This window comes from Oncorhynchus gorbuscha, unplaced genomic scaffold (genome assembly GCF_021184085.1).
Source record: "Oncorhynchus gorbuscha isolate QuinsamMale2020 ecotype Even-year unplaced genomic scaffold, OgorEven_v1.0 Un_scaffold_3562, whole genome shotgun sequence".
In the NCBI taxonomy this organism is placed as follows: Eukaryota; Metazoa; Chordata; class Actinopteri; order Salmoniformes; family Salmonidae; genus Oncorhynchus; species Oncorhynchus gorbuscha.
This window is the reverse complement of record NW_025747770.1, coordinates 2,339-29,764: the sequence shown is the minus strand read 5'-3', so window position 1 is coordinate 29,764 and position 27,426 is coordinate 2,339. Positions and strand designations below refer to the sequence as shown.

The window sequence follows — 27,426 nt, the reverse complement described above, 5'->3', positions numbered from 1 at the left end:
GGAGAACAGTGTGAGGGAGGAGAACAGTGTGGGGGAGGAGAACAGTGTGGGGGGGAGAACAGTGTGAGGGAGGAGAACAGTGTGGTGGAGAGGAGAACAGTAGAGAAATGGCCAGACCTAATGTCTTACTCGTGGCATTCACAGCCATTGATCAGGAGTCTGACCAGGCTGGTGTCACAGAGAAAAGCACAGTTTAAATGCATTTCAACTGGAAGCAGAGAGCACAAAGCTGTGGCGGAGGAGGAAGCAGAATGACCTCACATCCTGACGTTGTGTAATTCTACCAGAATCATGGGTTCTATAATGTGGGGTAATGTTTCCATTCATTTTGGTTGGATGGTGTACAACTCTAGTCAGCTGTGTACAGCGAGGGTGTGACGTGTGAGAGAGAGAATATAGTGCCTCCACCACGTCCCCTGTCACATGGTGCATCACATGTCCTGGAGGCAGAACACACTGCAATGACATCAGACAAGTTCTCAGATGAGGAAAGACGGTGCAGAGAAACTTCACCTCGAACACTTTTCAGTTGAAGGTCCGACGCGTTTTCAAACAGTCCCGATGTTCTCCGATTGGCCGCTTTCTCCCCAGTCTGTTTGCTTCCTCCGGGCTCTGCTCTGCTCTGCTCTGCTCTGCTCTACTCTGCCCTGCCCTGCCCTGCCCTGCCCTGCCCTGCCCTGCCCTGCCCTGCCCTGCCCTGCCCTGCCCTGCCCTGCGCTGCTCTGCTCTGCCCTGCTCTGCTCTGCCCTGCCCTGCCCTGCCCTGCCCTGCCCTGCCCTGCCCTGCGCTGCTCTGCTCTGCTCTGCCCTGCTCTGCTCTGCTCTGCTCTGCTCTGCCCTGCCCTGCCCTGCTCTGCCCTGCTCTGCCCTGCTCTGCTCTGCCCTGCTCTGCTCTGCTCTGCCCTGCTCTGCCCTGCTCTGCCCTGCTCTGCTCTGCTCTGCCCTGCTCTGCCCTGCTCTGCTCTGCTCTGCCCTGCCCTGCCCTGCCCTGCTCTGCTCTGCTCTGCCCTGCTCTGCCCTGCTCTGCTCTGCTCTGCCCTGCCCTGCCCTGCCCTGCCCCCTGCCCTGCCCTGCCCTGCCCTGCCCTGCTCTGCCCTGCTCTGCCCTGCTCTGCTCTGCTCTGCTCTGCTCTGCTCTGCCCTGCCCTGCCCTGCTCTGCTCTGCTCTGCTCTGCTCTGCCCTGCTCTGCTCTGCCCTGCTCTGCTCTGCCCTGCTCTGCCCTGCCCTGCTCTGCTCTGCTCTGCTCTGCCCTGCTCTGCTCTGCCCTGCTCTGCTCTGCTCTGCTCTGTGGTAGAGGCCCACTAGAGAGAGAGGGAGGAGTATCAGAACAGGGGGGTCAGCCCTGAAGGTAGGAGTTGGAGCCGTGCTCTGTACGGTTAGAACAGAGGAGAGAGGGAGAGATGAGGCGAGGGAGGGAGGGGGAAGGAGGGAGGGAGGGTGGGTGAGTAGGGAGGGACATATGGGGTAGGGAGTGGGTGGGTGGGTGAGTAGAGAGGGAGGGAGGGGGTAAGGAGGGAGTGGGTGGGTGGGTGAGTAGAGAGGGAGGGGTAAGGAGGGAGTGGGTGGGTGGGTGAGTAGGGAGGGAGTGGGTGGGTGGGTGGGTGGGTGGGTGGTTGAGTAGGGAGGGAGAGATGGGGTAGGGAGTGGGTGGGTGGGTGAGTAGGGAGGGAGAGATGGGGTAGGGAGTGGGTGGGTGGGTGAGTAGGGAGGGAGAGATGGGGTAGGGAGTGGGTGGGTGGGTGAGTAGGGAGGGAGAGATGGGGTAGGGAGGGTGGAAGTGGGGAGGGAGGGAGTGGAGAGAAGAGAGACAGGGAGACTGGAGGGGAGGAGTGTGGACTCAGGGGCAGGAGTTGGAGCCGTGCTTTGAGTCATACCAGTGTGTTCTGCCAGCGGTATTTAACCAGCACCACACCCTGAACAGACTTCATAACGGGAACAATCTACTGCTATCTCTAGGTTCTGTTCTCTAAGGTAAGTCAGCTATCTCTAGGTTCTGTTCTCTAAGGGAAGTCATCTATCTCTAGGTCCTGTTCTCTAAGGGAAGTCAGCTATCTCTAGGTCCTGTTCTCTAAGGGAAGTCAGCTATCTCTAGGTCCTGTTCTCTAAGGGAAGTCAGCTATCTCTAGGTTCTGTTCTCTAAGGGAAGTCAGCTATCTCTAGGTTCTGTTCTCTAAGGGAAGTCATCTATCTCTAGGTCCTGTTCTCTAAGGGAAGTCAGCTATCTCTAGGTTCTGTTCTCTAAGGGAAGTCATCTATCTCTAGGTCCTGTTCTCTAAGGGAAGTCATCTATCTCTAGGTCCTGTTCTCTAAGGGAAGTCAGCTATCTCTAGGTTCTGTTCTCTAAGGGAAGTCAGCTATCTCTAGGTTCTGTTCTCTAAGGGAAGTCCGCTATCTCTAGGTCCTGTTCTCTAAGGGAAGTCAGCTATCTCTAGGTTCTGTTCTGTTCTCTAAGGTAAATCAGCTATCTCTAGGTTCTGTTCTCTAAGGGAAGTCAGCTATCTCTAGGTTCTGTTCTCTAAGGGAAGTCCGCTATCTCTAGGTTCTGTTCTGTTCTCTAAGGGAAGTCAGCTATCTCTAGTTCCTGTTCTCTAAGGGAAGTCCGCTATCTCTAGGTCCTGTTCTCTAAGGGAAGTCAGCTATCTCTAGGTTCTGTTCTGTTCTCTAAGGGAAGTCAGCTATCTCTAGGTTCTGTTCTGTTCTCTAAGGGAAGTCAGCTATCTCTAGGTTCTGTTCTGTTCTCTAAGGGAAGTCAGCTATCTCTAGGTTCTGTTCTGTTCTCTAAGGGAAGTCAGCTATCTCTAGGTTCTGTTCTGTTCTCTAAGGGAAGTCAGCTATCTCTAGGTTCTGTTCTGTTCTCTAAGGGAAGTCAGCTATCTCTAGGTTCTGTTCTCTAAGGGAAGTCAGCTATCTCTAGGTTCTGTTCTGTTCTCTAAGGGAAGTCAGCTATCTCTAGGTTCTGTTCTGTTCTCTAAGGGAAGTCAGCTATCTCTAGGTTCTGTTCTGTTCTCTAAGGGAAGTCAGCTATCTCTAGGTTCTGTTCTGTTCTCTAAGGGAAGTCAGCTATCTCTAGGTTCTGTTCTGTTCTCTAAGGGAAGTCAGCTATCTCTAGGTTCTGTTCTGTTCTCTAAGGGAAGTCAGCTATCTCTAGGTTCTTACTCTAGAATAAGTTAGTGCAGGCTCTATACTATCTCTGCTAGACACAATGTCTTCACTGTCTTTCAAACGCCTGTAGCCATCTAGAACACAGACCTGTCTGTCTGTCTGTCTGTCTGTCTGTCTGTCTGTCTGTCTGTCTGTCTGTCTGTCTGTCTGTCTGTCTGTCTGTCTGTCTGTCTGTCTGTCTGTCTGTCTGTCTGTCTGTCTGTCTGTCTGTCTGTCTGTCTGTCTGTCTGTCTGTCTGTCTGTCTGTCTGTCTGTCTGTCTGTCTGTCTGTCTGTCTGTCTGTCTGTCTGTCTGTCTGTCTGTCTGTCTGTCTGTCTGTCTGTCTGTCTGTCTGTCTGATCGTCACTAAATGAATGAACAGCTTCTTGGAAGCAGTAGATTCTTTCTTTGACATACAATGTTTTTATAGTCATGCTGATTCTGTCCAACTCTCTTTTTCACTACTTTTGATGACATTGTTATTTATCCCTAATCAACGTTAAACATGAAGTGTGTGTGTGTGTGTGTGTGTGTGTGTGTGTGTGTGTGTGTGTGTGTGTGTGTGTGTGTGTGTGTGTGTGTGTGTGTGTGTGTGTGTGTGTGTGTGTGTGTGTGTGTGTGTGTGTGTACTGTACACACACACACAGTAAATGAGTTGGCACGGCAACACAGTGGGCTTGCCCCTGGAATTCTAACAGTCTGTGGTGGAATGTTGGGTGGTACCGACCTTGGTGTTACACACACACACACACACACACACACACACACACACACACACACACACACACACACACACACACACACACACACACACACACACACACACACACACACACACACACACACACACACACACAGCGTGTTTATCCCAGCCCACTGTGTCATTAGTCCTGTAAAACTACCATCACAGTAGATCTAATTGGGTATATGATATTTCATGACTCATAACTCAGCAGGGCCTGTGGAGCCAAGACAGATTCTGAGTCCATTAAAGGTACCAGTACAGTGGGTCTATATGCAACACAGCAGGGCCTGTGGAATGGACCAGGATATGTGACTCACACTTCCTGCTTACATGGAGGAGGGGAAGTTAGTTCCCACTCCAAGAACTCTGTCATGCATGGTTGCTAGGTGATTAAATATTATTGGCCTCTGCCATTGTTGGAAAAAAACTTACCACTCCTCCCAACTGATTCTCACATGTTGTGTGTTTAAATGGATGTTCATCTACACCCTGATTCTGGGCGGTATCTCATGTTGTGTGTTTAAATGTACTTTCATCTACACCCTGATTCTGGGCGGTATCTCATGTTGTGTGTTTAAATGGACGTTCATCTACACCCTGATTCTGGGCGGTATCTCATGTTGTGTGTTTAAATGGACGTTCATCTACACCCTGATTCTGGGCGGTATCTCATGTTGTGTGTTTAAATGGACGTTCATCTACACCCTGATTCTGGGCGGTATCTCATGTTGTGTGTTTAAATGGACGTTCATCTACACCCTGATTCTGGGCGGTATCTCATGTTGTGTGTTTAAATGGACGTTCATCTAACCCCTGATTCTGGGCGGTATCTCATGTTGTGTGTTTAAATGGACGTTCATCTAACCCCTGATTCTGGGCAGTATCGCATGTTGTGTGTTTAAATGGACGTTCATCTACACCCTGATTCTGGGCGGTATCTCATGTTGTGTGTTTAAATGGACGTTCATCTACACCCTGATTCTGGGCGGTATCGCATGTTGTGTGTTTAAATGGACGTTCATCTAACCCCTGATTCTGGGCGGTATCTCATGTTGTGTGTTTAAATGGACGTTCATCTACACCCTGATTCTGGGCGGTATCTCATGTTGTGTGTTTAAATGGACGTTCATCTACACCCTGATTCTGGGCGGTAATCTCATGTTGTGTGTTTAAATGGACGTTCATCTAACCCCTGATTCTGGGCGGTATCGCATGTTGTGTGTTTAAATGGACGTTCATCTACACCCTGATTCTGGGCGGTATCTCATGTTGTGTGTTTAAATGGACGTTCATCTACACCCTGATTCTGGGCGGTATCTCATGTTGTGTGTTTAAATGGACGTTCATCTACACCCTGATTCTGGGCGGTATCTCATGTTGTGTGTTTAAATGGACGTTCATCTAACCCCTGATTCTGGGCGGTATCTCATGTTGTGTGTTTAAATGGACGTTCATCTAACCCCTGATTCTGGGCGGTATCGCATGTTGTGTGTTTAAATGGACGTTCATCTACACCCTGATTCTGGGCGGTATCTCATGTTGTGTGTTTAAATGGACGTTCATCTACACCCTGATTCTGGGCGGTATCGCATGTTGTGTGTTTAAATGGACGTTCATCTAACCCCTGATTCTGGGCGGTATCGCATGTTGTGTGTTTAAATGGACGTTCATCTACACCCTGATTCTGGGCGGTATCTCATGTTGTGTGTTTAAATGGACGTTCATCTACACCCTGATTCTGGGCGGTATCTCATGTTGTGTGTTTAAATGGACGTTCATCTAACCCCTGATTCTGGGCGGTATCGCATGTTGTGTGTTTAAATGGACGTTCATCTACACCCTGATTCTGGGCGGTATCTCATGTTGTGTGTTTAAATGGACGTTCATCTACACCCTGATTCTGGGCGGTATCTCATGTTGTGTGTTTAAATGGACGTTCATCTACACCCTGATTCTGGGCGGTATCTCATGTTGTGTGTTTAAATGTTTACACGTTTGTCATTCGTTGTCTCGACAACTACTGTAACTTTTCAGTTTATTATGTATGTGTCTGTCTGGTACTAGTCTCTAAGGAAGTGACCTCATTCCGTATCTAAGATCATAAATGAGACCGTTGGAGCCTCCAGCTGGGTTACCACGGTGACGGTGTGACACATCCTAAAGCTCATTTTACAGCCCATCATATACTTTTAACCTAATATAACTTATCTTTCTTTTATTTTTTATTTTTTATTTTTTTTTACAGGGATTTCACAATGGCGTTGGTTTCCGAGTTCCTGGGCCAGCTCACGCTGAATTTTGGCGGGGTGAGTTCCCTATAGCTAAACTACTGTCAACGTTAAGGTCATGGGGTCAACCTGTAATGAAATCTGTCCTCTGTCAGGTGATTATAAACGGGTAACTTGGTAACTGTGTCCCCTTCAGGAGAGCGAGCCTAAATTCCCCACGGTGGTGGCAGCAAGGGATTTTGATCCAGCTAAAGATGCCGCCAGGATAGAAACGGCTGTCAAAACCAAGGGTGAGAGAATCACAGCAACGATTACCGTAGTCCCATCAGTTACAGTCTATCGCTTCATAATGTTTTGTAGAATAGAAATATGTTGTGAACTTGATAGGTGCATATTAATATATCTGTCACAATGTATTTGCACTAATATTAAGTGTCATAATATCAGAGTAATTCCGTTTTTTATCTAGAGTGGTTACTATATAAACAGAACTCAGTATGAGCTGGTAACAGTAATGCGATTTAGCGCCATCTGCTGGCCGCTTTACGTTACTACACCTTGCCAACCACATCGCACCTTTCTTCTGTGGTGCCGTGCCCGTAATTGATCATTGGATCAGTTGACCATATTTCATCTCAGCCACGTTGCATTTCCATAGTATCTATTTGCCATCCTTGTTGTCTATGCCTGTGAAAGCATTTGTCTTTTCACACCATTTTCATCAATCGTTGTTAAATTCCGGCGATTTAGAGAAAAAAACGTAATCCTGATTCTTGACATTGGTTTGTATTTATATTAATGGAAACATCTCCATGGAAACATCTCCATGGAAACATCTCCATGGAAACATCTCCGTGAGCACGGTGCTGGTTGAGTCACTTTCCTGCCTGTGTTCCCAACATAACTTCTCTAAACCCCACAGAGAAGACAGGGATTTTCTGTCTGACAACGCCTTGGCTTTCCAGGCCTGTCGGTCTGCCACAAACCAACCACTGCTGACTCACTGCAGCCCCCCCTGTACCCAATGAAAGCCCTGACTAGCTGGGGTTTTTCCACCAACAGTGTTTACTGTCCCGAATCGAGGCCTTGCAGATCAGTGATACATGAAGGAAATGTGACTGTTGCTGTTTTGGCATTTCATCTTTCTTTTTTATCAGTTTCAATCTCATCAAAAACGTTTTCATGAGATATATCAGACATTTACTTCCTACTATAATATACCTACTCTATATACTTAAAGCTAGTGTGGCCGTTGTATATAAAATGGAATATTTCCCATGTTCCCCAGCTGTTAATTAATTAACATAAATGTATGTTAATCACACCTGTGTAATATTTCCCATGTTCCCCAGCTGTTAATTAATTAACATAAATGTATGTTAATCACACCTGTGTAATATTTCCCATGTTCCCCAGCTGTTAATTAATTAACATAAATGTATGTTAATCACACCTGTGTAATATTTCCCATGTTCCCCAGGTGTTAATTAATTAACATAAATGTATGTTAATCACACCTGTGTAATATTTCCCATGTTCCCCAGGTGTGGATGAGCTGACCATCATTGACATCTTGACCAGACGGAGCTACTCCCAGAGGAGAGAGATCGCCTTCGAGTATGAGAAGAGATCCAAGAAGGTGAAGAAGGGGAAATAGAGATTGTTTTTTCATCAGCAAGATGCTTTTTCATAAAGCAACTGCTGCTAATGTGGACATCAAGATAATCCAACCTCATTTAGACATATTTTACAGTTGGACGGTCTATCATCTCTGTGTATTTTACAGAGCGACGGTCTATCATCTCTGTGTATTTTACAGAGCGACGGTCTATCATCTCTGTGTATTTTACAGAGCGATGGTCTATCATCTCTGTGCGACGGTCTATCATCTCTGTGTATTTTACAGTTGGACGGTCTATCATCTCTGTGTATTTTACAGAGCGACGGTCTATCATCTCTGTGTATTTTACAGAGCGACGGTCTATCATCTCTGTGTATTTTACAGAGCGACGGTCTATCATCTCTGTGCGACGGTCTATCATCTCTGTGTATTTTACAGAGCGACGGTCTATCATCTCTGTGTATTTTAGAGTGGGACGGTCTATCATCTCTGTGTATTTTACAGAGCGACGGTCTATCATCTCTGTGTATTTTACAGAGCGACGGTCTATCATCTCTGTGTATTTTACAGAGCGACGGTCTATCATCTCTGTGTATTTTACAGAGCGATGGTCTATCATCTCTGTGTATTTTACAGAGCGACGGTCTATCATCTGTGTATTTTAGAGTGGGACGGTCTATCATCTCTGTGTATTTTAGAGTGGGACGGTCTATCATCTCTGTGTATTTTAGAGTGGGACGGTCTATCATCTCTGTGTATTTTAGAGTGGGACGGTCTATCATCTCTGTGTATTTTAGAGTGGGACGGTCTATCATCTCTGTGTATTTTACAGAGCGACGGTCTATCATCTCTGTGTATTTTACAGAGCGACGGTCTATCATCTCTGTGTATTTTATAGAGCGATGGTCTATCATCTCTGTGTATTTTACAGAGCGATGGTCTATCATCTCTGTGTATTTTACAGAGCGACGGTCTATCATCTCTGTGTATTTTACAGAGCGACGGTCTATCATCTCTGTGCGACGGTCTATCATCTCTGTGTATTTTACAGAGCGATGGTCTATCATCTCTGTGTATTTTAGAGTGGGACGGTCTATCATCTCTGTGTATTTTACAGAGCGACGGTCTATCATCTCTGTGTATTTTACAGAGCGACGGTCTATCATCTCTGTGTATTTTACAGAGCGACGGTCTATCATCTCTGTGTATTTTACAGAGCGACGGTCTATCATCTCTGTGCGACGGTCTATCATCTCTGTGTATTTTACAGAGCGACGGTCTATCATCTCTGTGTATTTTACAGAGCGACGGTCTATCATCTCTGTGTATTTTACAGTGGGACGGTCTATCATCTCTGTGTATTTTAGAGTGGGACGGTCTATCATCTCTGTGTATTTTACAGAGCGACGGTCTATCATCTCTGTGTATTTTAGAGTGGGACGGTCTATCATCTCTGTGTATTTTACAGAGCGATGGTCTATCATCTCTGTGTATTTTACAGAGCGATGGTCTATCATCTCTGTGTATTTTACAGAGCGACGGTCTATCATCTCTGTGTATTTTAGAGTGGGACGGTCTATCATCTCTGTGTATTTTACAGAGCGACGGTCTATCATCTCTGTGTATTTTACAGAGCGACGGTCTATCATCTCTGTGTATTTTACAGTTGGACGGTCTATCATCTCTGTGTATTTTAGAGTGGGACGGTCTATCATCTCTGTGTATTTTACAGAGCGACGGTCTATCATCTCTGTGTATTTTAGAGTGGGACGGTCTATCATCTCTGTGTATTTTAGAGTGGGACGGTCTATCATCTCTGTGTATTTTACAGAGCGACGGTCTATCATCTCTGTGTATTTTAGAGTGGGACGGTCTATCATCTCTGTGTATGTCTCTCCCGTAGGACATGATCACAGCTCTGAAGGGGGCTCTGTCTGGGTCTCTGGAGGCTGTAATTCTGGGACTGATGAAGAGTACGGCTCAGTACGACGCCTCGGAGATCAAAGGATCCATCAAGGTGAGGAGGAGGCCGCCATCTTTCCTACGTGAAGCCTAAACGACACGGAGCACAGTCACTGCTGCCCTCTCCTGGTCTGATGGATGTGTGGCCTAAACAACACGGAGCACAGTCACTGCTGCCCTCTCCTGGTCTGATGGATGTGTGGCCTAGACACAGACTTGCTATTCATACTGCTGTTAAAACCACTGTTCCCTCCAGGGTCTAGGGACCGATGAGGAGACTCTGATAGAGATGGTCTGTACTAGTCATACTGCTGTTAAAACCATTGTTCCCTCCAGGGTCTAGGGACCGATGAAGAGACTCTGATAGAGATGGTCTGTACTAGTCATACTGCTGTTAAAACCATTGTTCCCTCCAGGGTCTGGGGACCGATGAGGAGACTCTGATAGAGATGGTCTGTACTAGTCATACTGCTGTTAAAACCATTGTTCCCTCCAGGGTCTGGGGACCGATGAGGAGACTCTGATAGAGATGGTCTGTACTAGTCATACTGCTGTTAAAACCACTGTTCCCTCCAGGGTCTAGGGACCGATGAGGAGACTCTGATAGAGATGGTCTGTACTTGTCATACTGCTGTTAAAACCACTGTTCTCTCCAGGGTCTAGGGACCGATGAGGAGACTCTGATAGAGATGGTCTGTACTAGTCATACTGCTGTTAAAACCACTGTTCTCTCCAGGGTCTGGGGACCGATGAGGAGACTCTGATAGAGATGGTCTGTTCCCGCAGCGCTGAAGAACTGGTGGAAATCAAACGCGTCTACAAGGAGTGTAAGTAGGAGAAACAAACTAGAATTAGGATCGAGATCAGATTGAAAACGTAAGGATTGTGTGTTTAAAAAAATATATTTTTTTTATATCCACAGTGTTTAAGAAGGAGCTGGAGAAGGACGTGGCTGGAGACACATCAGGAGACTTCAGGAGTCTGCTGTTGGCCCTGGTACAGGTAGGAGACACATCAGGAGACTTCAGGAGTCTGCTGTTGGCCCTGGTACAGGTAGGAGACACATCAGGAGACTTCAGGAGTCTGCTGTTGGCCCTGGTACAGGTAGGAGACACATCAGGAGACTTCAGGAGTCTGCTGTTGGCCCTGGTACAGGTAGGAGACACATCAGGAGACTTCAGGAGTCTGCTGTTGGCCCTGGTACAGGTAGGAGACACATCAGGAGACTTCAGGAGTCTGCTGTTGGCCCTGGTACAGGTAGGAGACACATCAGGAGACTTCAGGAGTCTGCTGTTGGCCCTGGTACAGGTAGGAGACACATCAGGAGACTTCAGGAGTCTGCTGTTGGCCCTGGTACAGGTAGGAGACACATCAGGAGACTTCAGGAGTCTGCTGTTGGCCCTGGTACAGGTAGGAGACACATCAGGAGACTTCAGGAGTCTGCTGTTGGCCCTGGTACAGGTAGGATCATACAACGACGTTACAACATCGAGCTTCCTAAGATTGACCAACCACTGGCGTTATTAATAGTAATGATTTGGATACGAAGGAGTCTCGTCTGAATATTGGTGTAAAACTGTGTTCTCCATTGTATTCTATGTCATTCAATAGGCAAAGAGAGATGAGCCCTCAAATATTGTTGACTACGAGAAGATCGACCAGGATGCCAGAGTAAGACAAGTACACGGACAGTAAAACACCCTACCAGAACCACTCACTAAAGCATTGATACAGACAGTAAAACACCCTACCAGAACCAAACACTAAAGCATTGATACAGACAGTAAAACACTGTACCAGAACCAATCACTAAAGCATTGATACAGACAGTAAAACACCCTACCAGAACCAATCACTAAAGCATTGATACAGACAGTAAAACACTGTACCAGAACCAATCACTAAAGCATTGATACAGACAGTAAAACACCCTACCAGAACCACTCACTAAAGCATTGATACAGACAGTAAAACACCCTACCAGAACCACTCACTAAAGCATTGATACAGACAGTAAAACACCCTACCAGAACCATTCACTAAAGCATTGATACAGACAGTAAAACACCCTACCAGAACCAATCACTAAAGCATTGATACAGACAGTAAAACACCCTACCAGACCCAAACACTAAAGCATTGTAGATTACTTAGGGGTAGTAGACAGCTGTGTCTCTGTAGATTACTTAGGGGTAGTAGACAGCTGTGTCTCTGTAGATTACTTAGGGGTAGTAGACAGCTGTGTCTCTGTAGATTACTTAGGGGTAGTAGACAGCTGTGTCTCTGTAGATTACTTAGGGGTAGTAGACAGCTGTGTCTCTGTAGATTACTTAGGGGTAGTAGACAGCTGTGTCTCTGTAGATTACTTAGGGGTAGTAGACAGCTGTGTCTCTGTAGATTACTTAGGGGTAGTAGAAAGCTGTGTCTCTGTAGATTACTTAGGGGTCGTAGACAGCTGTGTCTCTGTAGATTACTTAGGGGTAGTAGACAGCTGTGTCTCTGTAGATTACTTAGGGGTAGTAGACAGCTGTGTCTCTGTAGATTACTTAGGGGTAGTAGACAGCTGTGTCTCTGTAGATTACTTAGGGGTAGTAGACAGCTGTGTCTCTGTAGATTACTTAGGGGTAGTAGACAGCTGTGTCTCTGTAGATTACTTAGGGGTAGTAGACAGCTGTGTCTCTTGTTGATGGTCCTCTCCTGTCTCTGTAGATTACTTAGGGGTAGTAGACAGCTGTGTCTCTGTAGATTACTTAGGGGTAGTAGACAGCTGTGTCTCTGTAGATTACTTAGGGGTAGTAGACAGCTGTGTCTCTGTAGATTACTTAGGGGTAGTAGACAGCTGTGTCTCTGTAGATTACTTAGGGGTAGTAGACAGCTGTGTCTCTGTAGATTACTTAGGGGTAGTAGACAGCTGTGTCTCTGTAGATTACTTAGGGGTAGTAGACAGCTGTGTCTCTGTAGATTACTTAGGGGTAGTAGACAGCTGTGTCTCTGTAGATTACTTAGGGGTAGTAGACAGCTGTGTCTCTTGTTGATGGTCCTCTCCTGTCTCTGTAGATTACTTAGGGGTAGTAGACAGCTGTGTCTCTGTAGATTACTTAGGGGTAGTAGACAGCTGTGTCTCTGTAGATTACTTAGGGGTAGTAGACAGCTGTGTCTCTGTAGATTACTTAGGGGTAGTAGACAGCTGTGTCTCTGTAGATTACTTAGGGGTAGTAGACAGCTGTGTCTCTTGTTGATGGTCCTCTCCTGTCTCTGTAGATTACTTAGTGGTCGTAGACAGCTGTGTCTCTGTAGATTACTTAGGGGTCGTAGACAGCTGTGTCTCTGTAGATTACTTAGGGGTAGTAGACAGCTGTGTCTCTGTAGATTACTTAGGGGTAGTAGACAGCTGTGTCTCTGTAGATTACTTAGGGGTAGTAGACAGCTGTGTCTCTGTAGATTACTTAGGGGTAGTAGACAGCTGTGTCTCTGTAGATTACTTAGGGGTAGTAGACAGCTGTGTCTCTGTAGATTACTTAGGGGTCGTAGACAGCTGTGTCTCTGTAGATTACTTAGGGGTAGTAGACAGCTGTGTCTCTGTAGATTACTTAGGGGTCGTAGACAGCTGTGTCTCTGTAGATTACTTAGGGGTAGTAGACAGCTGTGTCTCTGTAGATTACTTAGGGGTCGTAGACAGCTGTGTCTCTGTAGATTACTTAGGGGTAGTAGACAGCTGTGTCTCTTGTTGATGGTCCTCTCCTGTCTCTGTAGATTACTTAGGGGTAGTAGACAGCTGTGTCTCTGTAGATTACTTAGGGGTAGTAGACAGCTGTGTCTCTGTAGATTACTTAGGGGTAGTAGACAGCTGTGTCTCTGTAGATTACTTAGGGGTAGTAGACAGCTGTGTCTCTGTAGATTACTTAGGGGTAGTAGACAGCTGTGTCTCTGTAGATTACTTAGGGGTAGTAGACAGCTGTGTCTCTGTAGATTACTTAGGGGTAGTAGACAGCTCTGTCTCTTGTTGATGGTCCTCTCCTGTCTCTGTAGGCTCTGTATGAGGCTGGAGTGAAGAGGAAAGGGACTGACGTGGCTACATGGATCACCATCATGTCAGAGAGAAGTGTCCCCCACCTACAGAAAGGTACCGACTCTGTAACGAGGGACCTCTTCATGCACACAGGATCGTTTGGACAAAATACTCAAACTCAAAGTCAAGATGGGCGACAACCAGACATTGTAGATGTTTTCTATCAACCCGGTGACTCTTCAGAAAGATGACCAAATGTTGGCTGTGTCTGTTCCAGTGTTTGACAGGTACAAGAGCTACAGTCCATACGACATGCAGGAGAGTATCAGGAAGGAGGTGAAGGGAGACCTGGAGAAGTCCTTCCTGACACTGGGTAACATTCTACATATCATATATCTACATTCTATAATATATACATCTGTATCATATATCTACATTCTATAATATATACATCTGTGGCATATACCTACATTCTATAATATATACATCTATATCATATAACCCTGTATTCTAGAATATATACATCTATATCATACTCCTACATTCTATAATATATACATCTATATCATATACCTACATTCTATAATATATACATCTATATCATATACCTACATTCTATAATATATACATCTATATCATATACCTACATTCTATCATATATACATCTATAACTTATAACATGTATTCTATAATATATACATCTATATCATATACCTACATTCTATAATATATACATCTGTATCATATACCTACATTCTATAATATATATATATATATATACACTTCCGTTTAAAAGTTTGGGGTCACTTAGAAATCTCCTTGTTTTTGAAAAAAAAGTCCATTAAAATAACATCACATTGATCAGAAATACAGTGTAGAAATTGTTAATGATGTAAATTACGATTGTAGCTGGAAACGGCAGATTTACTTTTAATGGAATATCTATATAGGCGTACAGAGGCCCATTATCAGAGGCCCATTATCAGAGGCCCATTATCAGAGGCCCATTATCAGAGGCCCCATTATCAGAGTCCCATTATCATTATCATCATTCCAATGGCACATTGTGTTAGCTAATCCAAGTTTATCATTTAAAAGGCTAATTTATCATTAGAAACCCCTTTCGCAATTATGTTAGAACAGCTGAAAACTGTTGACCTGACTAAAGAAGCAATGAAACGGTCCTTCTTTAGACTAGTTGAGTATCTGTAGCATCAGCATTTGTGGGTTCGATTACAGGCTCAAATGGCCAGAAACAAAGAACTTTCATCTCAAACTCGTCAGTCTATTCTTGTTCTGAGAAATTACGGCTATTCCATTGAGAAATTGCCAAGAAACTGAAAATCTCGTACAACGCTGTGTACTACTCCCTTCATAGAGCAGCTCAAACTGGCTCTAACCAGAATAGAAAGAGGAGTGGGAGGCCCCGGTGCACAACTGAGAAAGAGGACAAGTACATTAGAGTGTCACGTTTGAGAAACAGACAAGTCACAAGTCCTCTAACTGGCTGCATCATTAAACAGTACCCGCAAAACACTAGTCTCAACATGAAGAGGTGACTCCAGGATGCTGGCCTTCTAGGCAGAGTTCCTCTGTCCAGTGTCTGTGTTATTTTGCCCATCTTAATCTTTTCTTTCTATTGGCCAGTTTGAGATTTAGATTTTTCTTTGCAACTCTGCCTAGAAGGCCAACATCCCGGAGTCGCCTCTTCACTACTACATTAGATACTCTTACCTCTACATTAGATACTCTATCTCCTCTTACCACTACATTAGATACTCTTACCTCTACATTAGATACTCTTACCTCTACATTAGATACTCTTACCACTACATTAGATACTCTTACCACTACATTAGATACTCTTACCACTACATTAGATACTCTTACCACTACATTAGATACTTTGACCACTACATTAGATACTCTTACCACTACATTAGATACTCTTACCACTACATTAGATACTCTTACCTCTACATTAGATACTCTTACCTCTACATTAGATACTCTTACCTCTACATTAGATACTCTTACCTCTACATTAGATACTCTTACCTCTACATTAGATACTCTTACCACTACATTAGATACTCTTACCACTACATTAGATACTCTTACCTCTACATTAGATACTCTTACCTCTACATTAGATACTCTTACCTCTACATTAGATACTCTTACCACTACATTAGATACTTTGACCACTACATTAGATACTCTTACCACTACATTAGATACTCTTACCTCTACATTAGATACTCTTACCACTACATTAGATACTCTTACCACTACATTAGCTCCTCTAGCTCCTCTTACCACTACATTAGATACTCTTACCACTACATTAGCTCCTCTAGCTCCTCTTACCACTACATTAGATACTCTTACTACTAAATGAGATACTCTTACCTTTACATTTGCTCCTCTAGCTCCTCTTACCTCTACATTAGATACTCTTACCACTACATTAGATACTCTTACCACTACATTAGATACTCTTACCTCCACATTAGCTCCTCTAGCTCCTCTTACCTCTACATTAGATACTCTTACCACTACATTAGATAATCTTACCTCTACATTATATAGTCTTACCTCTACATTAGATACTCTTACCTCTACATTAGATACTCTTACCTCCACATTAGCTCCTCTAGCTCCTCTTACCTCTACATTAGATACTCTTACCTCCACATTAGCTCCTCTAGCTCCTCTTACCTCTACATTAGAGACTCTTACCACTACATTAGAGACTCTTACCACTACATTACATACTCTTACCTCTACATTAGATACTCTTACTACTACATTAGCTCCTCTAGCTCCTCTTACCTCTACATTAGCTCCTCTTACCTATACATTAGATACTCTTATCTCTACATTAGATACTCTTACCACTACATCAGAGACTCTTACCACGACATTAGATACTCTTACCTCTACATTTGCTCCTCTAGCTCCTCTTACCTCTACATTAGATACTCCTACTACTACATTAGATACTCTTACCTCTACATTAGCTCCTCTTACCACTACATTAGGTACTCTTACCACTACATTAGATACTCTTACCACCACATTAGATACTCTTACCACTACATTAGATACTCTTACCTCTACATTAGCTCCTCTAGCTCGTCTTACTACTAAATTAGAGCCTCTTACCTCTACATTAGATATACTTACCTCTATATTAGATACTCTTACCACTGCATTAGATACTCTTACCAATAAATTAGATACTCTTACCTCTACATTAGCTCCTCTAGCTCCTTTTACTACTAAATTAGAGCCTCTTACCTCTACATTAGATATACTTACCTCTACATTAGATACTCTTACCATTACATTAAATACTCTTACCTCTACATTAGATACTCTTACCTCTACATTAGCTCCTCTAGCTCCTCTTACTACTAAATTAGAGCCTCTTACCTCTACATTAGATATACTTACCTCTATATTAGATACTCTTACCACTACATTAGATACTCTTACCAATAAATTAGATACTCTTACCTCTACATTTGCTCCTCTAGCTCCTCTTACCTCTACATTAGATACTCTTACCACTACATTAGATACTCTTACCACTACATTAGATACTCTTACCTCTACATTAGATACTCTTACCTCTACATTAGATACTCTTACCTCTACATTAGATACTCTTACCTCTACATTAGATACTCTTACCTCTACATTAGATACTCTTACCTCTACATTAGATACTCTTACCTCTACATTAGATACTCTTACCTCTACATTAGATACTCTTACCACTACATTAGATACTCTTACCACTACATTAGATACTCTTATCACTACATTAGATACTCTTACCTCTACATTAGATACTCTTACCACTACATTAGCTCCTCTTGCTCCTCTTACCTCTACATTAGATACTCTTACCTCTACATTAGATACTCTTACCACTACATTAGATACTCTTACCACTACATTAGATACTCTTATCACTACATTAGATACTCTTACCACTACATTAGATACTCTTACCACTACATTAGCTCCTCTTGCTCCTCTTACCTCTACATTAGATACTCTTACCTCTACATTAGAGACTCTTACCACTACATTAGATACTCTTACCTCTACATTAGATACTCTTACCACTACATTAGATACTCTTACCACTACATTAGATACTCTTATCACTACATTAGATACTCTTACCTCTACATTAGATACTCTTACCACTACATTAGCTCCTCTTGCTCCTCTTACCTCTACATTAGATACTCTTACCTCTACATTAGATACTCTTACCACTACATTAGATACTCTTACCACTACATTAGATACTCTTACCACTACATTAGCTCCTCTTGCTCCTCTTACCTCTACATTAGATACTCTTACCTCTACATTAGATACTCTTACCACTACATTAGATACTCTTACCTCTACATTAGATACTCTTATCACTACATTAGATACTCTTACCACTACATTAGATACTCTTACCACTACATTAGCTCCTCTTGCTCCTCTTACCTCTACATTAGATACTCTTACCTCTACATTAGAGACTCTTACCACTACATTAGCTCCTCTAGCTCCTCTTACCTCTACATTAGATACTCTTACCTCTACATTAGCTCCTCTAGCTCCTCTTACTGCTACATTAGATACTCTTACCTCTACATTAGCTCCTCTAGCTCCTCTTACCTCTACACTAGATACTCTTACCTCTACATTAGCTCCTCTTACCTCTACACTAGATACTGTTACCTCTACACTAGATACTCTTACCACTACATTAGCTCCTCTTACTACTACATTAGCTCCTCTTACCTCTACATTAGCTCCTCTAGCTCCTCTTACCTCTACATTAGATACTCTTACCTCTACATTAACTTCTAAACAGCTCCATTGTTTCTGACACACTCCTACAAAGCCCATCAATTCCTCTCTGACTAGTTCCAGAATGATCTATCCGTTTAATCTCTTCTGCATAACATTACCTGTCCATTGATAATGTACGAGGCTCCCGTCTCCAGAATGTCTGTGTCACTCAAGACTCCACTTCCGCCGTTTATGCGTTACTCTATCTCTCTCTGTGTCTCTCTCTCTCTGTGTCTCTCTCTGTGTCTCTCTCTCTGTGTCTCTCTCTGTGTCTCTCTCTCTCTGTGTCTCTCTCTGTGTCTCTCTCTCTGTGTCTCTCTCTGTGTCTCTCTCTCTCTCTCTCTGTGTCTCTCTCTGTGTCTCTCTCTGTGTCTCTCTGTCTCTCTCTCTCTGTCTCTCTCTCTGTGTGTCTCTCTCTCTGTGTCTCTCTCTGTCTGTGTCTCTCTCTGTGTCTCTCTCTCTCTGTGTCTCTCTCGGTGTCTCTCTCTCTCTCTGTGTCTCTCTCTGTGTCTCTCTCTGTCTCTCTCTCTCTGTGTCTCTCTCTGTGTCTCTCTCTCTCTCTGTCTCTCTCTGTGTCTCTCTCTCTCTCTGTGTCTCTCTCTGTGTCTCTCTCTGTGTCTCTCTCTCTCTGTGTCTCTCTCTGTGTCTCTCTCTCTCTCTGTGTCTCTCTCTGTGTCTCTCTCTCTCTCTGTGTCTCTCTCTGTGTCTCTCTCTGTGTCTCTCTCTCTCTGTGTCTCTCTCTGTGTGTCTCTCTCTCTCTGTGTCTCTCTCTGTGTCTCTCTCTCTCTGTGTCTCTCTCTGTGTCTCTCTCTGTGTCTCTCTCTCTCTGTGTCTCTCTCTGTGTCTCTCTCTCTCTCTGTGTCTCTCTCGGTGTCTCTCTCTCTCTCTGTGTCTCTCTCTGTGTCTCTCTCTGTGTCTCTCTCTCTCTCTGTGTCTCTCTCTGTGTCTCTCTCTCTCCCTTTCTCTCTCTGTGTCTCTCTCTCTCTCTCTGTCTCTCTCTGTGTCTCTCTGTGTCTCTCTCTCCCTTTCTCTCTCTCTCTGTGTCTCCTGTGTATCTATGTTTCTCTGTGTGTCTCTGTCTCTCTCCCTTTCTCTCTCTGTCTCTCTCCCTTTCTCTCTCTGTGTCTCTCTCTCTCCCTTTCTCGCTTTCTGTGTGTCTTCTGTGTATCTATGTTTCTCTGTGTGTCTTTGTCTCTCCCTTTCCCTCGCTCTGTCTCTGTCCCTTTCTCTCTCTCTCTCCCTTTCTCTCTCTGTATCTCTCTCCCTTTCCCTCGCTCTGTCTCTCTCCCTTTCTCTCTCTCTCCCTTTCTCTCTCTGTATCTCTCTCCCTTTCCCTCTCTCTGTGTCTCTGTCCCTTTCTCTCTGTCTCTCTCCATTTCTCTCTCTGTGTCTCTGTCCCTTTCTCTCTCTCTGTGTCTCTCTCCCTTTCCCTCTCTCTGTGTCTCTGTCCCTTTCTCAATTCAATTCAATTCAATTCAATTCAAGGGCTTTATTGGCATGGGAAACATGTGTTAACATTGCCAAAGCACTCTGTGTCTCTCTCCCTTTCTCTCTGTTGGTCTCTCTCTGCCATCATGTTGTCTATGAACCGTATTACAATTGGCAGTGAGAGGAAAGAAGGGGGTGGGGGGTTCTCTACTCCTCTCCACCTTGCCTCCTCTCCTTCCCTCCTATTTGTACCAGATGGGCCCTCGGTCGATTCATTCCTTATTAACAGTAATTGCAACTTGTTTGAAGAAAACAACATTTGATTTCAAGGGATGTCGTGCCCTTAAGAAACAAACTGTGGATCTGTGCCTATACACTGCAGGCAGCCTCCTTACCAGGAACCCTTTAGAAAAAGCAACAGGAAGTGACAGGTCCAGAGAGGATATCAGAAACAAAGTTGAGGTTGATTTCAATCTGTTCTCTTCTCTGCTTTGTTTTTGCAGTGGAGTGCTTTGAGAACAAACAACAGTACTTTGCTAACAGACTGGGCGAAGCCATGAAGGTAATTATCTGTTAACCTCTTGTCGTGTGACTGAGTACGATGATGAACTACAAGTCCTCATGAGAAACAAAGAATGAACTCATTGTTATTTGTACATTTGCTACAAACCCTTTCAACCAACTTCATGCCCCTTCAATCCCCTTCAACCCCAACACCCTTCAACCCCCCTTCAACCCCATCACCCTTCCATCCCCTTCGACCCCCTTCGACCCCCTTCAACCCCCTTCAACCCCCTTCAACCCCAACACCCTTCAACCCCCCTTCAACCCCATCACCCTTCCATCCCCTTCGACCCCAACCCCCATTCAATATCCTTCAACACCCTTTAACCCATTTCCACCCCCTTCAAGCCCCTTCAACACCCCTCAACCCATTTCCACCCCCTTTCAATCCCCTTCAACACCCTTCAACACCCTTCAACCCATTTCCACCCCTTCATCCCCTTCAACACCCTTCAATCCCCTTCAACTCCCTTCAACTCCTTTTAAACCCCTTCAACGCCCTTCAACCCCTTCAACTCCCTTCAACCCCTTTCAACACCCTTCAACCCCAAACCCTTTCAACCCCCTTCAACCCCCTTTCAACACCCTTCAACCCCCCTCAACCCCCTTCAACCCCCTTTCAACTCCCTTCAACTCCTTTCAACACCCTTCAACCCCAAACCCTTTCAACCCCCTTCAACCCCCTTCAATTCCTTTTCAACCTCAACACCATTAAACCCCCTTAAACCCCCATTCAACCCCCTTCAATTCCTTTTCAACCTCAACCCTATTCAACCCTTTCAACTCCCTTCAACCCCCTTCAATTCCTTTTCAACTCCCTTCAACTCCTTTCAACACCCTTCAACCCCAAACCCTTTCAACCCCTTCAACCCCCTTCAACCCCTTTCAACTCCCTTCAACTCCTTTCAACACCCTTCAACCCCAAACCCTTTCAACCCCTTCAACCCCTTCAATTCCTTTTCAACCTCAACACCATTAAACCCCCCTTAAACCCCCATTCAACCCCTTCAATTCCTTTTCAACCTCAACCCTATTCAACCCCTTTCAACTCCCTTCAACCGCAACCCCCTTTTAGAAGATTTGAATTATGAATTAAAGTTGATCTCGTGGGAGAAACATCCCACAGTAATTATGTATCAGACGTTAATGAGTTGATCTCGTGGGAGAAACATCCCACAGTAATTATGTATCAGACGTTAATGAGTTGATCTCGTGGGAGAAACATCCCACAGTAATTATGTATCAGACGTTAATGAGTTGATCTCGTGGGAGAAACATCCCACAGTAATTATGTATCAGACGTTAATGAGTTGATCTCGTGGGAGAAACATCCCACAGTAATTATGTATCAGACGTTAATGAGTTGATCTGAGTTGGGAGAAACATCCCACAGTAATTATGTATCAGACGTTAATGAGTTGATCTCGTGGGAGAAACATCCCACAGTAATTATGTATCAGACGTTAATGAGTTGATCTCGTGGGAGAAACATCCCACAGTAATTATGTATCAGACGTTAATGAGTTGATCTCGTGGGAGAAACATCCCACAGTAATTATGTATCAGACGTTAATGAGTTGATCTCGTGGGAGAAACATCCCACAGTAATTATGTATCAGACGTTAATGAGTTGATCTCGTGGGAGAAACATCCCACAGTAATTATGTATCAGACGTTAATGAGTTGATCTCGTGGGAGAAACATCCCACAGTAATTATGTATCAGACGTTAATGAGTTGATCTCGTGGGAGAAACATCCCACAGTAATTATGTATCAGACGTTAATGAGTTGATCTCGTGGGAGAAACATCCCACAGTAATTATGTATCAGACGTTAATGAGTTGATCTCGTGGGAGAAACATCCCACAGTAATTATGTATCAGACGTTAATGAGTTGATCTCGTGGGAGAAACATCCCACAGTAATTATGTATCAGACGTTAAGAGTTGATCTCGTGGGAGAGTTCGTGGGAGAAACATCCCACAGTAATTATGTATCAGACGTTAATGAGTTGATCTCGTGGGAGAAACATCCACAGTAATTATGTATCAGACGTTAATGAGTTGATCTCGTGGGAGAAACATCCCACAGTAATTATGTATCAGACGTTAATGAGTTGATCTCGTGGGAGAAACATCCCACAGTAATTATGTATCAGACGTTAATGAGTTGATCTCGTGGGAGAAACATCCCACAGTAATTATGTATCAGACGTTAATGAGTTGATCTCGTGGGAGAAACATCCCACAGTAATTATGTATCAGACGTTAATGAGTTGATCTCGTGGGAGAAACATCCCACAGTAATTATGTATCAGACGTTAATGAGTTGATCTCGTGGGAGAAACATCCCACAGTAATTATGTATCAGACGTTAATGAGTTGATCTCGTGGGAGAAACATCCCACAGTAATTATGTATCAGACGTTAATGAGTTGATCTCGTGGGAGAAACATCCCACAGTAATTATGTATCAGACGTTAATGAGTTGATCTCGTGGGAGAAACATCCCACAGTAATTATGTATCAGACGTTAATGAGTTGATCTCGTGGGAGAAACATCCCACAGTAATTATGTATCAGACGTTAATGAGTTGATCTCGTGGGAGAAACATCCCACAGTAATTATGTATCAGACGTTAATGAGTTGATCTCGTGGGAGAAACATCCCACAGTAATTATGTATCAGACGTTAATGAGTTGATCTCGTGGGAGAAACATCCCACAGTAATTATGTATCAGACGTTAATGAGTTGATCTCGTGGGAGAAACATCCCACAGTAATTATGTATCAGACGTTAATGAGTTGATCTCGTGGGGAGAAACATCCCACAGTAATTATGTATCAGACGTTAATGAGTTGATCTCGTGGGAGAAACATCCCACAGTAATTATGTATCAGACGTTAATGAGTTGATCTCGTGGGAGAAACATCCCACAGTAATTATGTATCAGACGTTAATGAGTTGATCTCGTGGGAGAAACATCCCACAGTAATTATGTATCAGACGTTAATGAGTTGATCTCGTGGGAGAAACATCCCACAGTAATTATGTATCAGACGTTAATGAGTTGATCTCGTGGGAGAAACATCCCACAGTAATTATGTATCAGACGTTAATGAGTTGATCTCGTGGGAGAAACATCCCACAGTAATTATGTATCAGACGTTAATGAGTTGATCTCGTGGGAGAAACATCCCACAGTAATTATGTATCAGACGTTAATGAGTTGATCTCGTGGGAGAAACATCCCACAGTAATTATGTATCAGACGTTAATGAGTTGATCTCGTGGGAGAAACATCCCACAGTAATTATGTATCAGACGTTAATGAGTTGATCTCGTGGGAGAAACATCCCACAGTAATTATGTATCAGACGTTAATGAGTTGATCTCGTGGGAGAAACATCCCACAGTAATTATGTATCAGACGTTAATGAGTTGATCTCGTGATCTCGTGGGAGAAACATCCCACAGTAATTATGTATCAGACGTTAATGAGTTGATCTCGTGGGAGAAACATCCCACAGTAATTATGTATCAGACGTTAATGAGTTGATCTCGTGGGAGAAACATCCCACAGTAATTATGTATCAGACGTTAATGAGTTGATCTCGTGGGAGAAACATCCCACAGTAATTATGTATCAGACGTTAATGAGTTGATCTCGTGGGAGAAACATCCCACAGTAATTATGTATCAGACGTTAATGAGTTGATCTCGTGGGAGAAACATCCCACAGTAATTATGTATCAGACGTTAATGAGTTGATCTCGTGGGAGAAACATCCCACAGTAATTATGTATCAGACGTTAATGAGTTGATCTCGTGGGAGAAACATCCCACAGTAATTATGTATCAGACGTTAATGAGTTGATCTCGTGGGAGAAACATCCCACAGTAATTATGTATCAGACGTTAATGAGTTGATCTCGTGGGAGAAACATCCCACAGTAATTATGTATCAGACGTTAATGAGTTGATCTCGTGGGAGAAACATCCCACAGTAATTATGTATCAGACGTTAATGAGTTGATCTCGTGGGAGAAACATCCCACAGTAATTATGTATCAGACGTTAATGAGTTGATCTCGTGGGAGAAACATCCCACAGTAATTATGTATCAGACGTTAATGAGTTGATCTCGTGGGAGAAACATCCCACAGTAATTATGTATCAGACGTTAATGAGTTGATCTCGTGGGAGAAACATCCCACAGTAATTATGTATCAGACGTTAATGAGTTGATCTCGTGGGAGAAACATCCCACAGTAATTATGTATCAGACGTTAATGAGTTGATCTCGTGGGAGAAACATCCCACAGTAATTATGTATCAGACGTTAATGAGTTGATCTCGTGGGAGAAACATCCCACAGTAATTATGTATCAGACGTTAATGAGTTGATCTCGTGGGAGAAACATCCCACAGTAATTATGTATCAGACGTTAATGAGTTGATCTCGTGGGAGAAACATCCCACAGTAATTATGTATCAGACGTTAATGAGTTGATCTCGTGGGAGAAACATCCCACAGTAATTATGTATCAGACGTTAATGAGTTGATCTCGTGGGAGAAACATCCCACAGTAATTATGTATCAGACGTTAATGAGTTGATCTCGTGGGAGAAACATCCCACAGTAATTATGTATCAGACGTTAATGAGTTGATCTCGTGGGAGAAACATCCCACAGTAATTATGTATCAGACGTTAATGAGTTGATCTCGTGGGAGAAACATCCCACAGTAATTATGTATCAGACGTTAATGAGTTGATCTCGTGGGAGAAACATCCCACAGTAATTATGTATCAGACGTTAATGAGTTGATCTCGTGGGAGAAACATCCCACAGTAATTATGTATCAGACGTTAATGAGTTGATTAAACGAGGGGTTGCGTCATCCACGCTTTCTTCAGTACTAACATCAACAAACACAAACCATCACCAAGGACTCTATCCAATCAGCATCGCCGGAGATCAGGGCTCCTATGGCCTGCTTGACATGTGAATGTCATTCCACGAACTCGGGAATGCTACCTTTTGTTATTTCATAGGGCGCTGAACTTCAGCGTTACGGATTAAATCGAGCCGCCCCCACCCCCCAAATTGGTTTTTTAATTTAAATGAGACATCTAGAGCATTGGAAAGGAAGCTACCTGGATACTGTAACTATAAACACAGAGACAGAGAGAAGGAGAAAACACAAACAATGGTAGTCAATGGCAACGGCAGGGTTATAAGGACATGAATTACCTGTCCTGATAAATAACACCATGTGATGTTGACATCACCTGCAGGGTAAAAGTGCCAAGGAGAAGGTGGTGACCAGGATCGTCGTGTCTCGCTGTGAGGTGGACCTCATGAAGATCAGGACAGAGTTTAAGAAACTGAACCAGAAGTCCTTGTACCAGACCATCGCTGTGAGGACTCTTCTTTTTTCTGTTTCTCTTCCATTCTCTCTCTCTCTCTCTCTCTCTCTCTCTCTCTCTCTCTCTCTCTCTCTCTCTCTCTCTCTCTCTCTGTCTCTCTCTCTCTCTCTCTCTCTCTCTCTCTCTCTCTCTCTCTCTCTCTCTCTCTCTCTGTCTCTCTCTGTCTCTCTCTCTCTCTCTCTCTCTCTCTCTCTCTCTCTCTCTCTCTCTCTCTCTCTCTCTCTCTCTCTCTCTCTCTCTCTCTCTCTCTCTCTCTCTCTCTCTCGCATTTTCTCTCTCTCTCTCTCTCTCTCTCTCTCTCTCTCTCTCTCTGTCTCTCTCTGTCTCTCTCTGTCTCTCTCTCGCATTTTCTGTCTCTCTCTCTCTCTCTCTCTCTCTCTCTCTCTCTCTCTCTCTCTCTCTCTCTCTCTCTCTCTCTCTCTCTCTCTCTCTCTCTCTTTTTCTCTCTCTCTCACTTTTTCTCTCTCTCTCTCTCTCTCTCTCTCTCTCTCTCTCTCTCTCTCTCTCTCACATTTTTTCTCTCTCTCTCTCTCTCTCTCTCTCTCTCTCTCTCTCTCTCTCTCTCTCTCTCTCTCTCTCTCTCTCTCTCTCTCTCTCTCTCTCTCTCTCACATTTCTCTCTCTCTCTCTCTCTCTCTCTCTCTCTCTCTCTCTCTCTCTCTCTCTCTCTCTCTCTCTCTCTCTCTCTCTCTCTCTCTCTCTCTCAATCCCCAAACTCCGACATGCCTTGCAACAGTACTATGTTTCTTATTGGGATGTGACGGCAAGCTAACACAGTGTAACATCTCGTAGAATTCTAAACCTGCTCTGTCTTGTTTCATGACAAACTGAGGGTCTTGACTGAACTTGCCTTCCTCCTTGTAGCTCCTAGCGGACCGAAAGGGTCTCAACTCCTTTATTTTCTGTCCCCTATCAGGAGCACACTAAAGGAGACTATCAGAAGGTCCTGCTGAGTCTGTGTGGAGGAGACGACTAAAGTCCAACTGGCACCAACTGTCACCTTGCCCCAAAACCAATGCCTTGTTCCTATTTTGATTCAGTCTAGTGACACAGACATTGAGAACCGGTGCCTTTATCCACAACACCCAGTAGCATTAGAGTCATCATTACTCAGATTGCATCACCTTTCTGTGAATTATGAGATATCCAACGGAAGAATTGAGAGTAAATGTTTTTTATGCAATGTTTTTTTGAAATTAAATCATTTTTTTGTTAAATAGTTTCCTTTCTTATTTTATTTTATCTTACAATATTACAGAGCTGTTGTCTTTAGGACATTTCTCCCCAAGTAAAGTCAGACATTTTGAATGGTAATGGTCGACGTTTGATCCAGCTAGTGTATGTCCTTATATCGCCACTAGAGGGCGTTAGAGCGCCATACAGTCCTGCTTCCTCCTGGCCTTATTTCCATGGAAGAGAGGTT

General features: G+C 43.9%; 1 protein-coding gene across 5 annotated transcripts; it reads left to right on the top strand.

The window, feature by feature from the left end:
- Nucleotides 1-1,843: 1,843 nt before the first annotated feature.
- Nucleotides 1,844-27,220, top strand: LOC124027927 (annexin A2-A-like). Of its 5 annotated transcripts, none has more exons than XM_046340129.1 (14): nt 1,844-1,970; nt 6,131-6,191; nt 6,310-6,403; nt 7,658-7,752; nt 9,638-9,751; nt 10,353-10,388; nt 10,469-10,523; nt 10,619-11,157; nt 11,308-11,367; nt 13,726-13,819; nt 13,983-14,078; nt 20,509-20,567; nt 25,873-25,995; nt 26,920-27,220. In XM_046340129.1, exons 2-14 carry the CDS (start codon nt 6,141-6,143, stop codon nt 26,977-26,979), a joined length of 1,476 nt encoding a protein of 491 aa, XP_046196085.1. In that variant the 5' UTR covers nt 1,844-1,970; nt 6,131-6,140; the 3' UTR covers nt 26,980-27,220. The 5 variants fall into 5 exon arrangements, with proteins under 5 accessions (XP_046196085.1, XP_046196087.1, XP_046196083.1 ...); XM_046340131.1 differs by lacking the exon at nt 10,353-10,388 and adding an exon at nt 10,033-10,068; XM_046340127.1 differs by lacking the exon at nt 10,353-10,388 and having other exon boundaries at nt 1,847-1,970; nt 10,433-10,523.
- The last annotated feature ends 206 nt before the right edge of the window (nt 27,221-27,426 follow it).